The sequence below is a fragment of the Pelophylax lessonae genome, assembly GCF_965119305.1.
Source record: "Pelophylax lessonae genome assembly, chromosome: 11".
NCBI classification, from domain to species: domain Eukaryota; kingdom Metazoa; phylum Chordata; class Amphibia; order Anura; family Ranidae; genus Pelophylax; species Pelophylax lessonae.
Genome location: NC_138778.1, coordinates 222,909,202 through 222,928,899, shown reverse-complemented (window position 1 = coordinate 222,928,899; position 19,698 = coordinate 222,909,202). Strand labels below are relative to the sequence as shown.

At 45.8% G+C, this 19,698-nt stretch overlaps 1 protein-coding gene across 1 annotated transcript in view; it reads right to left on the bottom strand.

Annotated features, from left to right (window-relative positions):
- ATP9A (ATPase phospholipid transporting 9A (putative)) overlaps positions 1-19,698 on the bottom strand; it is a 224,871-nt gene that overhangs the window by 48,751 nt on the left and 156,422 nt on the right. The window contains exons 22-23 of the mRNA XM_082272178.1: positions 9,005-9,069; positions 2,009-2,164 (exon numbers count right to left, since the gene is read on the bottom strand). Coding sequence (XP_082128304.1) covers positions 2,009-2,164; positions 9,005-9,069 — 221 coding nt within the window. The remainder of the gene's footprint in view (positions 1-2,008; positions 2,165-9,004; positions 9,070-19,698) is intronic.

Sequence of the window (19,698 nt, the reverse complement as noted above, 5' to 3'; positions counted from 1 at the left end):
CAGTGTAGTGCAGTGCTGTGATTCTTGTGTAACACAGTGTAGTGCAGGCAGTGTAGTGCAGTGCTGATTCTTGTGTAACACAGTGTAGTGCAGTCAGTGTAGTGTAGTGCTGTGCTGTGATTCTTGTGTAACACAGTGTAGTGCAGTCAGTGTAGTGCAGTGCTGTGATTCTTGTGTAACACAGTGTAGTGCAGGCAGTGTAGTGCAGTGCTGTGAGTCTTGTGTAACACAGTGTAGTGCAGGCAGTGTAGTGCTGTGCTGTGATTCTTGTGTAGCACAGTGTAGTGCAGGCAGTGTAGTGCTGTGCTGTGATTCTTGTGTAACACAGTGTAGTGCAGTCAGTGTAGTGCTGTGCTGTGATTCTTGTGTAACACAGTGTAGTGCAGGCAGTGTAGTGCTGTGCTGTGATTCTTGTGTAACACAATGTAGTGCAGGCAGTGTAGTGCTGTGCTGTGATTCTTGTGTAACACAATGTAGTTCAGGCAGTGTAGTGCAGTGCTGTGATTCTTGTGTAACACAGTGTAGTGCAGGCAGTGTAGTGCTGTGCTGTGATCCAATTTCTAGTTACTACAGCAGCAACAACTCAATCTCGTTGGTTGGAGCCTGGGTGGCTGGGCCCCTCGGAACGCCTGGGCCCCCTACATGTGTATTGGCTGTCCCCCCCTGATGGTTGCCCTGTGTGTGTCTATGGAGCTCGGTTCCCTAGACACACAGCTCAGGAGTGAGCAGACACTGTGTGCCTCTATAGCAAATGGCTTGCTATGGGGGACAAACGAAGATGAGGAGGAGCCAAGATCACCAGCGATGGAACCGAGAAGAGGAGGATCGGGACTGCTCTGTGTAAAACCACTGCTCAGAGCAGTTAAGTATAACATGCAACAGCATCAATTTGTCTAGGTACACTTGCATACAAAGGGCGGTCACACCAAATATTGATTTGATTTAAATTTTTCTTCAGATCACTCATTTTGCATTTTGTAAATTGATAAAAAAAAAAAAAACAATTAAAATATACTGTATGTACAGTAAAACCTTGGATTGCGAGCATAATTCGTTCCGGAAACTTGCTTGTAATCCAAAGCATTCTTATATCAAAGCGAATTTCCCCATAAGAAATAATGGAAACTCAGATGATTCGTTCCACAACCATTTATTCATAAGTCCTTCAGTTTATAGTCCATATAAAAAGATTATAGCAATGTGATTGGTTGTGTAACCATAAAATGTCCATCCACAAATGGCGCCTCCACAAGGGGATTAGAAGCAAAATCCAGCAGAAGCTACAGAGTATAAAAGAGAAGAGAGGGCGCCTCTAAGTGTAGCAATATGGTTACATTTAATGAAGGTACAACATTTAGCAACTCACATGGTTGATGATTAAAAGAGGCACATCTAAGTATGGAGGCATCCGGGGGAAAGCTGGCCACATAGACCGTCCTCCTCACTACTGGCTCTCACCGCGGTTAGTCTGCAATCATGACCAGGAAGACTACCCTGCAGTAGAACGATCTGAAAGCGAGGCTTGAAGCACTCGTGGAGCGCAGTGTGGAAGGGATGGTGTTGATGGCGGTGTGGAGGATGGTCTATGTGGACAGCTTTACCACGGATGCCTGCATTCTTAGATGTGCCTGTTTTAATCATTAACCATGTGAGTTACTAAATGTTGAACCTTCATTAAATGTCCCCATACTGCTACACTTAGAGGCGCCCTCGCTTCTCTTTTATACTCAGTTGTGACGTGACGCTACTTGTATATCAAGACATCGCTTGTTTATCAAGTCAAAATTTATAAAAACATTTTGCTGGCCTTGCAAAATGCTCTCAAGTTGAACCAAGTTACTCTCAATCCAAGGTTTTACTGTATTTGAAAGCATTTTTACTTTACGGCATGTCTTCATACCTGCCTAAAACTTTTGCACGTGTGTGTGTGTTTTTATTTTATTTTTTTGTGGTCATGGTCATTTATATGCATGAGGGGTAGAACAGCAAGAGGCTTTATATTTCTTACCTGCATTGTGCTGATGCAGAGACTCCGGTGGATGACAAATTGGCTGAGGGCTGCTGATCTCTTGTAACTGTTCCTTCCATGTACCATCAGCAGGCGGCCCAGGTGTTTAAACTGCGTGACAGAGAAGTCTGCCGCCAGAGATGCTTGCTTCCCTTCCTGCAACACAAACCATACGGACTCAGACACCAGAATAATTTGTACATGCTGTGCCACTAACAAATCCCTTGCTAACGTGTTACCAAGACTGGAATCCTGGCTTATGGCCAAGTAAGGTAAATCCTAATCATCAACCAGGCTTCTCTAAAGTCAGTTTAAGCAAGTCAGAGTCCCTTTTATATTTATACTTTCATTTACATAATAACCCCAGCCAGGGCTTTTTTTTCTCTTTAGAAAAAAGGTGCAGGAACTCAACCACGACCCCTAAAAAAAAAAAAAAAAAAATGGTAAAAATTTCACTAACAGTGGGAGGATCTTAAAGGAGGCATCAAATACCAAGGGTGCATTATGTACAGAGTGCAGAGTTCAGCAGGGTTACCCACAGAGTGCAGAGTTCAGAGGTGAGCTACGTGCAGAGTTCGGAAGTGTGCTACTTGCATATTGCAGAGTTCAGGGGTGTGCTACGTGCAGAGTTCGGGAGTGTGCCACTTGCATAGTGCAGAGTTCAGGGGTGTGCTACGTGCAGAGTTCGGGAGTGTGCTACTTGCATAGTGCAGAGTTCAGGGGTGTGCTACATGCAGAGTTCGGGAGTGTGCTACTTGCATAGTGCAGAGTTCAAGGGTGTGCTACATGCAGAGTTCGGGAGTGTGCTACTTGCATAGTGCAGAGTTCAGAGGTGAGCTACGTGCAGAGTTCTGGAGTGTGCTACTTGCATAGTGCAGAGTTCAGGGGTGTGCTACGTGCAGAGTTCGGGAGTGTGCTACTTGCATAGTGCAGAGTTCAGGGGTGTGCTACGTGCAGAGTGCGGGAGTGTGCTACTTGCATAGTGCAGAGTTCAGGGGTTTGCTGCGTACAGACTTCAGTGGTGGGCTACACGCAGAGTTCAGAGGTGTGCTACGTGCAGAGTTCGGGAGTGTGCTACTTGCATAGTGCAGACTTCAGTGGTGGGCTACACGCAGAGTTCAGGGGTGTGCTGCATACAGAGTTCAGTGGTGGGCTACACGCAGAGTTCAGGGGTGTGCTGCGTACAGAGTTCGGGAGTGTGCTACTTGCATAGTGCAGAGTTCAGAGGTGTGCTACGTGCAGAGTTCGGGAGTGTGCTACTTGCATAGTGAAGAGTTCAGGGGTGTGCTACGTACAGACTTCAGTGGTGGGCTACATGCAGAGTTCAGAGGTGTGCTACGTGCAGAGTTCGGGAGTGTGCTACTTGCATAGTGCAGAGTTCAGTGGTGGGCTACATGCAGAGTTCAGAGGTGTGCTACGTGCAGAGTTCGGGAGTGTGCTACTTGCATAGTGCAGAATTCAGGGGTGTGCTATACACAGAGTGCAAAGTTCATCCTTCTACAACTGCTTAGTTCTACATCCCCCATCCACATCTCACCTTTAGCCCTCTTCTTCTCTAGTACCTCCCCTCACACTGTAGATGGCATCATCTCTCTCACTTGCAGGGAGATCATCCAGTGGGGGTGTCAGCATTTGCGCTGCACCCCAGGCACAAACATCTCCTTTGTCCCCATACTGCACTTGGAAAACACAGGAAGCCAGACCTCTGTGTAATGAGTGATAGTGGTGAGCGGGGAGCAGAGGGCCTGAGCCAAAGGTGGTGGAACTGAGTGCCACCAAGTTCCAGCTGAAAGAAAAGCTCTGACCCCAGCCAAATCTCACAGGCAAGCACATAAGTAGAGTATGTTTCTTTCTTTTTTTTTTTTAGCCTTTACTAAAGGGTAAAACCAACTTGCTGGCAGCGTTGAATGAAATGCACAAACAAGCCAGCTGCACTTAAATGAAATCGGCCTTCACAAAGCTTTATTTACCCAGAAAAGCTCACAAGGGTCCACCAAGACCAAGCCTCACAGGTTTTACCCATGTTTGACTGAATTCCAGTTGGCAGCTTTTGAGGATGTGGGTTGGTAACACTTGCTCTTGGAGAATAATGACCAATGTCAGGCAGACACGAGACCTGCCCACTTGTTTGCATCACTAGCTGGCGGCTGTAAATTTTAGGTATTGAAGTAGTGGCTGAAATATAGACTCCAACACCCCAAACCACATTCAATCATTTGAGGAAAATGTCCTTTTGGTGAACTGGAGTCAGACAGAGAAGGAAGAACAATGTCTTGGTTGAGGTTAAATGCAAAAAAACTACCTTAGGGAAGGTGCATGTCCTAGGCCTCCATAACACGTTGTCCCTGTGCAAAAGCAAAAGGGGGTTCCTTGCAGGAGAAGGCCACTAGTTCAGACACTGGCCTTGCAGAGGGGATGGCTACATAAAATACCACATTACGGGTGCAAGTAGAGGGAGAGAGGAATGTCTCTAATGGGTTTAAATGGCAGTTTCTGAAGAGCATGGAGAAAGCAAGATCCCACAAAGTCACAGGGGAACAGAGGAAGCTACATGGGAGACTTCCTGTACAAAGGTCCTAAACAGGCAGCCAGAGGGCAATTGTCTCAGAGACAAAACAACATAGGATAAAAGCCTCAGTGCTTAGCAAATCTTAAGATTTTAAATTTGCAAACCTTAGCACATCTCAGCACTTTGATAGTGCTAGCTGCCCAACCCTGGTCCAGACTGTAGAAAGGAGAGGAATGCACACCAGAGAGAAACTTATAGAGTGGAAGCCCCAAGACTCGCTCCAGGTGAAGTATGCCTCTTATATCTGACAGTAGACCTTGCGAGAAGTGGACTTGCAAGTAGACTCTAGCTTTGAACATTGTAGGAATCATAGATTCAAAGATGCCCCTGTCTTCCAGAACCTCTCCCTGCCACAAATCACTGTCCCTGTAAGACAGGTGACCTATCCCTACATTATCTACACGTGAAATGCACACCAAGTCTGGGAGCCAGGGCCTTAAATAGGTTCTGCCTGACCCAAGATGGCTGCTAGAATCACTTGGGGTGGGAGCATTCAATTGGATAGCTTCCCCAGAGACCAAGGAAACCATATTGGAAGAGTTACTCTCGACTTCCTCTCCCCCTGCAGTGCCGTTGTGGTTGAGCACCACCTGCAGTGGAGAAAGTGGACTGCACCTGCCTACACCTGTAGTAGTCTAGTTGCCTATCTATCAGGGATGGATGCCTCCTTTTCATTATTGTAATTGCCAACAGTTAGATGGTTGCAAATAGTCTAGTACTGTATATCTGCACAGTGTTGATCCTTACAGATTTTTCATTAATTTATCTTATACATCTTGAAGAAAAAACAGCATAAATAAATATCCAGTTTGATGAAGCTGCTCCTTGAGCATCCCCCATATTGTTTCCTTGTTTCTTTTATTTCCTGAAAGAATCTCCTCACAGACTGGCAAATGTGAGTGTTATAGTAATTGGCCAAGTAGAGTTTAAAGGTTATCTATGCTTTAGGACGTCACAAACCTGTCTAGCCATGTGTTCTCATTCATTCTAAAAAAACACCCCAAAATATATAGACAATGTAAACCAGCGAACCACAATGCACAGATGTATTTGCTCTAGGTTGGCCAAAAATAGCACAAGTGCTTTTTCTTTTTTCCATTAAGGGACACAGTAAGCCATTTACCTTCAGGTTGAACTGACACATACAGGAGGAATAGATGGCAAACAAACCTACTGTAGGCCAGCCCAGGATAACCCTTCCGACTACCAGCAATGATCAATTTTTTGCTAGTGTCATAGGGGGGATGTACATTTTTTCAGCTCTTCCATGTAAAATACTACTTTGCTAGAACCATTTTTTCTTCAGTTAATACTTTTCTTTACATCACCGCTAAAGCGTGTCTCTTCAATTGTAATGATCTGGCAAGGCCATCCTTAGTCTGGCTCTTTAGAGTGCAGATTCCAGACCCCGCTGGACTGGATGTTGTGAGGATAGCCTGGAAGTGACCTTCGGGCACTGGTTTCCACATAAAGAGCTTTCCAAGCTCCATTTTGGTAAGGAGTTAGCTTCTGTGTACTTTCCAGGTCCAGAGCCATTGGCATTGCCTAAGCGCTTCCCCTGTCTCCAAAGACTTACTCTCTGAGCAGCTGAGCACCTCATTTACCTAGGTTACTGGGTGCCAACAACATTTTTGCTTTCGTTTAAAGGGGTTAACGCTTTGGGACTGGGCACCGACGTCATCTGCTGGATAAAGTGTTGGAGGGTAGGAGATGCCAAGACCCTAACCAAGCTGCGGCGGTTCTGCGGCGGAGTCTGAAGTGCTTACGGTGTCTGGTGGAGTGCTTGGAGCCCTCGGGAAGCACTAGGAGCATCTGTCGATGGAAGTACCCAGCCAGGGGTGCCCTGTTCCGTTACAGGCACCTACAGACGGAAGCATCTATTACCGGTATGTTGGTCAGTTTGTTGAGGTGGCATGCTACGCTAGTGGATGCACAGTGGGAGCAGAACATTTTTTTGCTAAGTCCTCTTCAAAAACAAGGCTAATAAGCTCTTGGGGGGGAATAAACATCTTATCATGGTGTTTCCAATCTCCATAGAGGAAGACCTGTACATAAACTAAATTCAGATTGGTGTGTACCACATCGATAGGAGCCGACACAGTCTCCTTTAATGTGAAAGTAATGGCAGAAGACAATGACTCCTCAGATGCAAGTTCAGACTGGAGGGGCGCAGAATTAGAGTCTCTGTGGCTGATGAGTCACAGGCCATTAAAGCCATGGTGAGATAATATGCAGAATCTGCAGGGGAAGGCATTGGAATGTAAACAACAGGTTGGTATAGTTAAAACCTCAGATGGCAAAGGCCAGCCACATCCAAAAGAGGTAGAGAAGGAGCCAAAGATATGGAAAACTTTAGAAACAAAGGGCAACATGATTCCAGGCTTCAAACTTCAGCCGCATTAATAGGTGTGCTACAAACAGCACAGGAGCCGTTAATAAAGCAGCTAGAAACACCCAGTGCAGTGGGACTGTTCTATAATTTACAACCATGTGGCAGTCAGGCATTATATAGCAGATGGCCAGAACTGGCCACAGGCACCGTAGGCAGGCAGCAATAAAGAACCAAAGACTAGATTTCTATGTGGCTCTTGCAAGCAGGAGCAGCAATGGGAAGAGGCTTCCTGAATTGCGGGAAAGAGTGTACGTTCACAACACTTTATCCAGCAGATGACGTCGGTGCCCAGTCCCAAAGGGTTAACCCCTTTAAACGAAAGCAAAAATGTTGTTGGCACCCAGTAACCTAGGTAAATGAGGTGCTCAGCTGCTCAGAGAGTAAGTCTTTGGAGACAGGGGAAGCGCTTAGGCAATGCCAATGGCTCTGGACCTGGAAAGTACACAGAAGCTAACTCCTTACCAAAATGGAGCTTGGAAAGCTCTTTATGTGGAAACCAGTGCCCGAAGGTCACTTCCAGGCTATCCTCACAACATCCAGTCCAGCGGGGTCTGGAATCTGCACTCTAAAGAGCCAGACTAAGGATGGCCTTGCCAGATCATTACAATTGAAGAGACATGCTTTAGCAGTGATGTAAAGAAAAGCATCGACTGAAGAAGGGTCTTGAAGAAAAAATGGTTCTAGCAAAGTAGTATTTAACACGGAAGAGCTGAAAAAATGTTCATCCCCCCTATGACACTAGCAAAAAATTGATCATTGCCGGTAGTCGGATGGGTTATCCTGGGCTGGCCTACAGTATGTTTGTTTGCCATCTAATCCTCCTGTATTGGTCAGTTCAACCTAAAGGTGAATAGTCGGAAGGGTTATCCTGGGCTGGCCTACAGTAGGTTTGTTTGCCATCTATTCCTCCTGTATGTGTCAGGTCAACCTGAAGGTGAATGTCTTAATGTCCCTTAATGGAAAACAGAAAAAGCACTTGTGCTATTTTTGGCCAACCTAGAGCAAATACATCTGTGCATTGTGGTTCGCTGGTTTACATTGTCTATATATTTTGGGGTGTTTTTTAGAATGAATGAGAACACATGGCTAGACAGGTTTGTGACGTCCTAAAGCATAGATAACCTTTAAACTCTACTTGGCCAATTAGTATAACACTCACATTTGCCAGTCTGTGAGGAGATTCTTTCAGGAAATAAAAGGAACAAGGAAACAATATGGGGAATGCTACATGAGCAGCTTCATCAAACTGGATATTTATTTATGCTGTTTTTTCTTCAAGATGTATAAGATAAATTGCTGAAAAATCTGTAAGGACCAACACTGTGCAGATATACAGTACTAGACTATTCGGAACCATCTAACTTTTGGCAATTACAATAATGAAAAGGAGGCATCCGTCCCTGATAGACAACTAGACTACTACAGGTGTAGGCAGGTGCAGTCTACTTTCTCCACTGCAGGTGGCGCTCAACCACAGCGGCACTGCAGGAGGAGGGAAGTCGAGAGGACTCTTCCAATATGGTTTCCTTGGTCTCTGGGGAAGCTATCCAAATGAATGCTCCCACCCCAAGTGATTCTAGCAGCCATCTTGGGTCAGGCAGAACCTATTTAAGGCCCTGGCTCCCAGACTTGGTGTGCATTTCACGTGTAGATAATGTAGGGATAGGTCACCTGTCTTACAGGGACAGTGATTTGTGGCAGGGAGAGGTTCCAGATGAGTAGGGAAAAGATAGGGACAATTCATCCTTCTGGAGACCTCGCCATTTGGGTCTGGACTAGTCAGGTCACATTCCACCCCTGAAGACAGATGCTGTTGGCACATCTGAGACCTACAATGCTACACATTGCTGTTGCTTGCGTGAGTGTTCCCAGTTGGGTGAATCACCGTCAGGTTTGTTGTGAACTACTGAAATATGCAGTAATACAAGTTGTGTTTACTGCAACTGGCGTCTGCGTAATTACTGCCGCCACACAGGTATGACAGTTATAGGATGATCTGTTTATAAAAAAAAAAATATTTGATGGAACTTCTTACCTTTCCTTCCACGCCCACCCCGCAGTCAGCTTCCTGGATCATGCTCACATCATTCCCTCCATCACCTGAAACCAAAAGAAGAAGAAACATTAGAAGAAGAAACATTGGTTGGTTGCTCAAAGAACTGAGCTACTCTCGCTTCAAATCTGTTATGGATCTGGTCCATGAAAAACAGAAAACAGTGGATCTATTGTCATCCTGAGTCCTTCTTTCCCTTTCTGCAAGGATACAAGCGACGCTTTTAGTCCAGTTTTCGTCAGCCCCAGCGTACCAGGTGACAGTGTTAGCCCTTCATAAGGTTTCCATTTGGAAATAATATAGATGGATAGTTTCATATTCTTTTTTCAATAAACTTTTTTTTTTTTTTTAATCTATATTGAGTAGTGATATGGGGCCTTAGCTACGGCATATAGATGTATCCTTACCCCCTCTTCCTTATGTGTGCAGAGAGGGGTACTGGTAGGTGAGGGCCGCCATCTCAAATGGAGTTAGGAGCTCTCAAAAAGATGCACATAGGAAGAAGAATGGGTTTTTTTGATGTGCAAGGTACAACAAAGAATTTTAAAAAGTTGTTCAATTTTATTGGTACAAAATTCTAAAAACAGTAGTAATAGAAAGTTTTTACATGTGTTTCAGCAGTTAACCCAGTATTACTCAACATGTTTCGCTATAAAAATAGCTTCTTCGGGAAACAACTGTTGTGGATGCTGCACATGCAAAACTGGTAAGTCCCCAGGAGGGATAGATACTCTTGATATAACTTTTTGTAGATATCTACAATACCCTGACGGAGACACTTATGGCACTTTTCCACTGCAAGTACCGGCTCGGCTCCATTCGGTCCTCCTTGGCTCTGTTTGGTTTTCCACTGCATTGTACGGTGTTGGAACGGTTTGGTACGGTTTGCTTTTCCACTAAAGTAAAGTGGGTGGGATAACAACGATTCTCTGACCAATCAGTGGCTAGTACTGACAAACAGTCAAGGCTGCATGCAAAGGATTGTGGGATATGGTAACGGTACGGCCCTCTTGGAACCACAGCCGAGGTGGTACTGTTTAAGCGAGCCGTACCATTCAGTTCCATGTAGTGGAAAAGCGCCGCTGTACCGTACCATACCGAACCGTTCCAACACCGTACCATGCGGTACCATGCAATGGAAAAGCGCAAAAGCGAGCCGAACTGTTCGTTGCAGTGGAAAATCGTCATTAGGCCTATTGTAATGGTGTCTGAAGGAAGATGTCCGAAACCATATGGGGAAAAAGGACCAAGGATTTAGTACCCTTCAATATAGAAGAACAAGAATGGTATGGCTGTGTGAAAAGCCTGAATGGATTCAATTTATGAGACCAGGTTCAAGACAATAGAAGTTTCCTCCCACTGGAGGATATAGGACAAATAAGATGACCATAACATCCTATAGGTGTCTCCTACAGGTGGGCGTCTTCCTCAGTTAGTGTATCAGCTCTCAAAAAGATTGGAAAAAAAAAGGGAACACAAATTGCCTGTAATAGAGGATTGTATTCCATACAGCAGCCTTTCTCAACCTTTTCAACACACTGGGAACTCATCTGAAAGGCTGTATTTGCTCGTTGCTCAAGGAAACCCTAGTAACCTCTGGAGGAACCCCAGGGTTCCGTGGAACCATGGTTGAGAAACCCTGCCATACAGTATTTCAAGGCTCTAAACCTTCACTGGAGTTCTTCCTTAAGGGCCACAGCTTTCTATACAGTAACGTGTGGAGCTAAATTTTGATCATAGTGGAAAGTTTATATCTGAACTCCAGGCACAAATGTTATGATATACATATACAAGTGCTTCTTTACCTTTAAACATTTTCTAGGTGTTACAATGCCCAGACCCCCTTGCAAGTCAGAGGCTTGGCCTTTGTTCTATGAAAAGCTCTCTGCTCCTTTTATATCCTGTTGATTAAACCGGTGGCTGCTGTGCCTTCTATCCCCCTAGCTACAGGTCTTGTACATTCCCCACTGTAGTTCTTAGTAAATGGAGAGTGATTACGTCAGCACTTGCCTGGGAGTCAGATCATCTGATCTGCCCATTGTGCTGCATAGTTAGATTGACAGGCCAGGAGCCTGATCTGCACCACACATGCCCACAGTCCCACCTAATCCCGGGGCATGATGGGATTTGTGGTCTTAGTGAGTGACATCAAACACTAGGGCTGGGTACACATGTTTAGGTATCTTTTTGTTCAACCCAGCAGGCTGAACGAAAAAAAAAAACAAACTTAGAGGTCGCTATACTAAGCAATGTTAGTGCAGCGATCTCCCCCGTTGAGCTATTAAGTGCTGACGGAACTGCCCCCCTTCACCATAACACACTGATCAGTGCTGGCAGTCATTGGATGCTGGTTTTCCGGATGCCCTTCCAGGCAGCTGTACTAATCTCAGATTAGCAACATTGCTGTTAAACTGGGTGCACACAATCAAAATATCAGCCGGTTCAGCAGAAACCAGCTGACATTCGGATCATGGGTAACCCAGTTTAACAGTGAGTTTGCTAATCTGAGATACACTATATTGTCAAAAGTATTGGGACGCCTGCCTTTACACACACATGAACTTTAATGGCATCCCAGTCTTAGTCCGTAGGGTTCAATATTGAGTTGGCCCAACCTTTGCACCTATAACAGCTTCAACTCTTCTAGGAAGGCTGTCCACAAGGTTTAGGAGTGTGTCTATGGGAATGTTTGACCATTCTTCCAGAAGCGCACTTGTGAGGTCAGGCACTGATGTTGGACCAGAAGGCCTGGCTCGCAGTCTCCGCTCGAATTTATTCTAAAGGTGTTCTTATTAGGTTGAGGTCAGGACTCTGAGCAGGCCAGTTAATTTCCTCCCTCCCACTGATGTTGGACCAGAAGGCCTGGCTCGCAGTCTCCGCTCCAATTCATTCCAAAGGTGTTCTATCGGGTTGAGGTCAGGACTCTGAGCAGGCCAGTCAATTTCCTCCATCCCAAACTCGCTCATTAACATCCGCTGTCGACTGATATTACTCAGCCACTGCAGACTCTGGAGGGATCCCAACTTTAATATCGGGATCCACAAAGATGTCTTAGCAGCAGCTGGCCCAGACTCTCAGCGCACCACTGAGAGCCCGAGCCAGCTGCTCTCGCCCCTCCACAGTCAAGTGCTCCCATAAGAGCTGGAGGGGCAGAGCAGAGAGCCACAGTCACTGGCTCTCTGCTCACTGAAGACCGAGAATTGAGTGGTCTTTGATCACTCAGTTCCCGGTCTTACAGGGGAAAGATGCAGCATTGTAGCGAAGCAGCATCCACCTAGGTGAGTATGTATGCTTTTTTTTCAATCCTATACTTCTCTTTTAATGTATACCTAATGCCAACAACTCGGTCTATTTTTTGGTGTTCTTCATTGTCTCATTTGGCAGTTTTCCCTTCCATTCCTGTCCTGTAGACACATCAAGCTGCAAATAAAAAACACAAAAAAGGGCGCACCGACCTAGCGCATTATCCTCAATATTGGCTTTATTGTAAAAACATAAAAATGGCTACTCACAAACACAGGTGAAAATTGATCATACCGAACTCAAGAACTTGAGTATCAGGAGTAGTCCATACGATTGTCCATTGTCCTATTTGGAGTGGTTTGGAGTGTGAGGGTTTATAAGCCATCATCCAAATAGGACAATGGACAATCGTATGGACTACTCCTGATACTCAAGTTCTTGAGTTCGATATGATCGATTTTCACCTGTGTTTGTGAGTAGCCATTTTTATGTTTTTACAATAAAGCCAATATTGAGGATAATGCGCTAGGTCGGTGCGCCTTTTTTGTGTTTTTTATTTGCAGTACTGTTGGACTGCCCAAGTCCTTTAGGGCAGCAAGACCGTAGCCATCCGAGACGCCATTTGTAAAGTCCCGTGGGAAGAGCAGTCGGGGAGCCTTGTTGTCTGAGCGCAGGAGAAAGGTGTTTCATTCACCTTATTTTGCTTGGAGCAGACACATCAAGCTGTCAGAAGGTGCAATACAGACTGCCGCTCATTTAGAAGACGCACATGCTTTATAAAAGAAAGAAAACAAAATGTTTTAAAATGATGCTGTATGTCTCCGTATATGTCCCCTGGTTGCTATAAGCAACACGAATACATCTGTCAGAAACTTTTGGTTCCAAAACAGTGAGGTGCAGGTGTGGTAGGTGTGCAGGACCACGATGTGGCCCTCCTTCTTCACAGATCTGAAATGTGGGGAATTTCCTATCATGAAGAGAGACAGTCATTGCTGGAGAAGCTTCACAGGAAAACATCTTGTGGTTCTGCTTAATACAGGTGCAAAACCTCCACAATCGCAAGTGTCACGTATTGTGCTGTCACAGTAATACCATTTATTTTCCACCCACAAAACAAACAAGATGTAATCTGAAAAGAAAAAACTGCAGCACCTCAGATTAAAACAGAGATAGTTTATAAAGGAAATGTGACAGCATTAATATCATTTGTCAATCTCATATACCTGGATCAAATGTCTACAGGTCACTTTGTCACTGAGCTCCCAGGTGTAGAAAATGCTCAACATCTGGGACTCCTCAGAATTTTCAGAAGTAGATCAGAAAAATACCCTCCTATATAATGATTTACAAGTCACAGAGTGCCATTTAAAGCGGAGTTCCAGCCTCAAAATCGATAAAATCGATTTTGGGCCATCCGCTTGCTAAGGGGAACCTGAAAAAGAAATGGATACTGGCAATTTTTTTTTTTGGTCATTTACCTTATTACAGAAGAAAATATACTCACCTTCCTTCCACTTACTCCCTCTATGGCCGCGGCCCGCGCTGTCACTTCCGGTTTGCGATGACTCCTGGGAGCTGAACGTCATCGCTCCCAGGAATCAATGCGCCTGCACCGGCCCCGCTCGTCACTGCCGGTGTAACGTTAAAAAACCATACCCCGTGAAGAAACCATACCCTCGTCACTTCCGGTCTGAAACAGCTGAGCAGCGCAGCAGTGCGCATGCTCAGAGCCCCGGATACTCAATTGAACATAAAAGGATTTGAGAAGTGCGCATGCTCGGTGGGCATGAAATTATCACGGCACTGTGTCTAATGTTCTAATTGAGGCGGGTACATTAAAACACTTCTGCTGCAACATAAATCATCTCCTCTGCTATCGCTGTAACTTCCCTCATCTCCGTTAATAAATATAAAAGCAGCGGCGGGAGTATGAGATGTAAATGATGGCGATCGCGGCTCCGTGATCCGCTTTTATATTTATTACCGGAGATGAGGGAAGTGACAGGGGGGAGAGCGGAGATGATTTATGTTGCAGAGGAGGTGTTTTAATGTAAGCGCCGCAAGTTTAACTACTGTGAGAAATCCATACCCTCCGTAGGTGGACCGGAAGTGACGAGGGTATGGTTTTCTCACGGGTATGGTTTTTTGACAGGACACCGGTGCAAGCACGGTATTCCCTGCTAAACAGCTTCTGGGGATGCCCAGAAGCTGTGCAGGGATGCCGCGCCTGCACCGGAAGTGACGAGCGAGGCCGGTGTAGTGCATTGTGGGACTCCGACGTCACGAAGAGGACACTAAGAGGGGCGCTGCGGCTTCAGCTGCCCACACCTGAGATGGCAGCGCTGGAGAAGAAATTTTCTAGGTAAGTATTTCTTCTTACAGGTAAGTGCGATCCGGGACAGTTCAGAGGCTATCCATTATGGAATGTACTAGCCCTGACTGACACGGGGGTATTTTTAGCTCAAATTGACCACCGGGGCCGGAGCTCCGCTTTAATATTGTGTAATCCCAGTCATTCCATCAAATGGGATTATCCCGAAAGAAGAAGAGTGAAACTAAAACTAGGATCTTCAACACTACTGCTGGATCTGCTTCTGGCTGATAAACCTTTTAGCCGGTTGGCAGCCCTAACATGAGATGGAATGTTTCTCAACGTTATCATCAACTATCATTGAGACTGGTTGGTGAGTCGAGCTGGGAATTTTCTTTGGTTTTGTCTTGCATGTGTTGCCCTTCCATGTGCTCCTTGCTGTGAAGGAAAGTTAGATGGGGGCAGAGGCCATTTGTTTGTCACTGATGTGATATTGGTGAGGGGATGCACCAATGTGGGTGTCCAGTGTGCCCCTGTGCCTTTAAGGAGGACTGGGCTACCTCCAGGCCCACCTAACCTCTAGATCTATCTGTAGCACTGCCCCTAGGGAGCTGCTGAGATTGGATTCCCCATGGGTTACCCATAGCAACAGTCTGTAAAATCTTATCAATTTAACACTTGGCTCAGATAATGAACAGTCCAGGGGATTTGGTTTTTGTGTTTTATTTTAGAACTTGAAAAGAAGAAGGGATGAGTGGGATACTCCAACTTGAACTATGCACAACGTAGAGGACATCTATCTGTAGAGAATACGGCAAGGCCGCTGCTTCACTCTGCCACTGAAGTGAAGATAGTGAAAATTATCCTGTTGTGTTGAACCTTCAGGGTCCTAAACATGGCACCCCCTTTCTCACTTGCTGTGTGTGCTAACCCTTGTCCACTGACCCTCACTGGAGTGGTCACCTTCCTGGGCAGACCCCTGGCAAGCTCCCTGGTACTCACGGACACTGTTTTTCCTCAGGTTGCTCTGCCTTCAACTCCCTGGTAATCATCCACTGGACCTCCTGGCTCAGCACCACACTTCAGTCCACTAGGCCGACCACCTGTGACCACCTTCCACACTGACAGGAGGAGAGACAGCCGTCACCCTCCTCCTGGGACCTGGCTTCCCGCCCAAAGACGCCCTGTCACATGTGCCCCCAGCTTTTATGACCTATCCCAGGATGCACTGCTGTTGTGCCCTCCCACTGGGACAGCCACAAAAGCCTGTGTGTCACTGGATGGGTTTCCTCCACTGTCCAACAGGCTCCCCCATTGGACACAGTGGGGACACTCCCTAAGACCAAGTGAATCACACATGGACACACGTAACAGGCAAAGCTACTGATCAGGCTCCCCTGATAAGCAGATGGAGCAAACAACGCTTTTACCTAGCACCTACCTAGGAGGGGGCTACATATCCATTAGAATGCAAGTGCTTCCACTGTGGAAACTCTCAAATTTACAAGGGTTCGGACTGCAGGTAATACGTGAAGGGGCCCTGCAGCTTACACATGTGTTTGCAAATGTGTGCTAACTAAACCCCTGTTTTTAACGCAAACTGTCAGACAGGATAATTTGGTTGGTAAGCAGACTGGTTGGTGAGTTGAGCTGGGAATTTTCTCTGGTTTTGCCTATCATTGAGACATGTCAGTCCTGATATTCAGTCTGGAAAGTGCTCAGGACTGTGTGTTTGGTGGTGGAGATGATGGACATTCTGGGCTCGTCTTTGTTAATTGTAAGTCAAGTATTTTAATTGCATCTACTTTTTAGGCAGATGAAGTGAATAGCTCAGAGGATAAGAGCAGTGGCCAGAGCAATTTAGATCCAAGCTCAAATCCCATAGACTCAAGCCTGAATCACTGAGGGAAAAGTTTAAAGGCCATGGACAACCCACTGGTCTGCTCTAGTCCCAGGTTCCCATAGGGCTGTATATAAGATGTGTGGGCATTATTTGGGTTTTGGACCTCCCCCACTCTGGGCTTTATTACCAGGGCAGCCCATTCAAAATGTGGCACCTTAGAATATTGTCTCATATCCTGAGTGATTGCAGCAGGTCTGTTTCTAGTCATAGAGAGGACAACCCTGATGTAATGGGTGATCATACTTCACAATTTCCCCAATAGTTTTGGGAACGTTGTTCCTGTACTTTCTGAGGGTACCAACGTCTGGAATCCTGTTATTTTATGATTATAGTGTGTACAGTGCTTCATCATTGGAGTCCTCTTTAGCCTGCCAGGTGAGGCTGAGTCCCCTACCTTATTGGCTAAGGTAGGGAACCTCAAACTACGGCCCTCCAGCAGTTGCTGAACTACATATCCCATGAGACATTGTAAAACTCTGACATTCACAAACATGACTAGGCATGATGGGAATTGAAGTTCCTAAAGAACTGGAGGGCCATAGTTTGAAGACCCCTAGACTAAGATCTCTACTACCTGCCTGTTTTTATGGCCACATTCACTCAGTTCCTCATGGGTCATGACCGCAGAAGCTATAAACATTCTTTTATGCCTTCCAGTGCAGCGTCCATAGCGTATCTGCCCACAGCCTTAGAAGTACCCAGGTAATCAGTCACAGTGACCATTTCTGACTCTGAGACACCTCAATCTTTTTCTACCTACCCTTGGTGAAATTGCAGTCTTTTGCTATTGACTTAGCCTGCTATCCCCAAGCTGCAAAGAACTTACACCATTACACCAGCTCTTCATGGTCATCCTCTAAGGGGACTGGTTAAAAGGACACACAGAGCGCCTCTAAGTGCAGTATTAATTTATTGAAGAAAAGCACACAATATTGGCAACTCACATAGAGTAGAGAACCACAGGCTTAAGATCACTCCGGTGGTCCGCGGGAATAGGCTGTAGGGTCCAGCGAAGAAGGGATGGTAGCGGGCCGAAGAGATGGAGCCGGGAGACGGGAAGGCCGGCTGGGCGTTTTCCGGGTTCAGCTAATGTCCGGGAACCAAGCTGGAATGCAGCGTACGCCGCGTGACGTCACCGGAGCTGGGAGATGACACGACGCGTTTCAGAGCATGCACCAAGCTCACAACGGGCATGCACGCTCTTTTTTCAAGTGTAGGATCCTGGAGTGATCTTAAGCCTGTGATTCTCTACTCTATGTGAGTTGCCAATATTGTGTGCTTTTCTTCAATAAATTAATACTGCACTTAGAGGTGCTCCGTGTGTCCTTTTATCTGCTCTCTTCCACAAAACTGACTTCCTTGTGTTGCGGAGCTAGCCCTTACTGCAGTCCTAGACATCAGCCCTACTAGCACACTGTCTCCTTTTTGGGACTTATATTTATTACTATGGACTTGAATACCTCTTACAGTTTCTCATGTACATGAATGTTACTTATACTCCACCTTTGTATTTTGTATTCAGTATTCATTCCATTATCCTATTGTCTGATCATATATTGATATTGATCATATCAGACCCCCCTGCTGAGCTACCCCAGAGTGCTTGCTTTCCTTTTTACCATTTCTAAGGGGACTGGAAGCACCCTTCTGGACCCTGGAGATTATTTACTGGATTTATTCTGGATTTGGGAGAGTTTGTGATAAATAGTGCTCTGTGCCCACTGCGGATCGGCCAATGTAATTCACCTTAACAAGAAAACCACTAGATTCGTATTGGCTGTCCTCACATTGAAGGATTCCACTGACCAACATTTAGAATCCCTCTTTAGGATCTCATTTTTGCTAGTGGGCTCTACCCTCTGCCCTATTCTGACTGTGACCTTAGCTTGTCAAACTGTGGCAGGATGGTCTAAATCCCTTAAAACGATCTCTCCACCACAGCAGTGGATTATTTCCTGTTTGAGTGCGTGCATCAGACCTTCTAGAAGCATCTCAGCTGGTCTCTCATATGGGTTTAATTTCCATACAAATGCACAGAGTACCCTGGTTAAAGTGCTGGAATGAAGACACTGCATCAAAAGAAGTGTCTGGACCATCTGTTCTTTGAGAAACAATGTCTTTATGATCCTTCTCTTGATATTATCATCAGGGACATCACTGGATGCCAGAGGGCCCAGCGTAAGAAGTCTTGAAGAAGGTTGGCTAAGTCCCCCCTCCTTACCTCCTCCTACTGGAGAAGGCACAACCAGGATTTCCAGACCTGGATCTCAGGCCGACTGCAAAGTCCAGAGTAGGAGCCTGATAGAAGCCTTCATTAACATGAAGGTGTACCCCCACTTTTATAAGGGGGGGTTATTTATTTTAGGTCTTGAAGTAGCTTGCCCTTTAGGTGCAGAGAGTGCCCCTTTCAGGATTACAGACTGAACCCTCAACAAGCAGTGGTATCAGCAGGGAGCATCGATAGTTTAAAAAAACTATTAGATGGGCACCTTAAACACCACAATATACAGGGGTATACAATGTTAGGTTGACAGCAATCACACACACACACACACACACACACATCATAGGTTGAACTGGATGGACTGATGTCTTTTTTCAACCTCACAAACTATGTAACTATGTAAAGACTGTCTGGGTGCCCAGTTACTGATTTAAATATTTGTTGAAAAGTCTGAATATACCTGTGTGTCATGTTACTAAATGTCATTATGCGAAGAAGGGGGATTGTTCGCTTAGTGTATAGCTCTTTGTTCCTGTGTCAATAAACCTTTGATGTTTTGCGCCACCCTTCACTGATGTCTCCACAAGTGTATGGGCGAGCTAAGGGGTCTTGGATCGTGCTGGTATCGGGCAAGGGAAGCTTATATGGTTGACATACTCCTCTTGAGTACAGGGTCTGTCACAATCAAATCACTTCTTGGCCTTTTGGCTAAGATCAAGTGTAGTATCTGTTCTTATCAGTTGGTATGGACCTTGAAGGTTAGTATTGGCAGGGATTGAAATGAACCGGAGCGCCCTGGGCGTAACTGGGGGGCCGGGAAGTAAGTCCTGTCAGAGAAAGCTGGAAGGGTCCATTGCCTCCTGATTTGAATAGGGTCTGCCCCTATCAGTTTGAAGGGAGCGAGAAAGCCGGTATGCCGCAGCCGGTTAGTACTGCTCCTGGATGTAATTGGTTAGGAATGGTGATGGTGGTGGGAGGGCCTTCCTCCTGGGTTG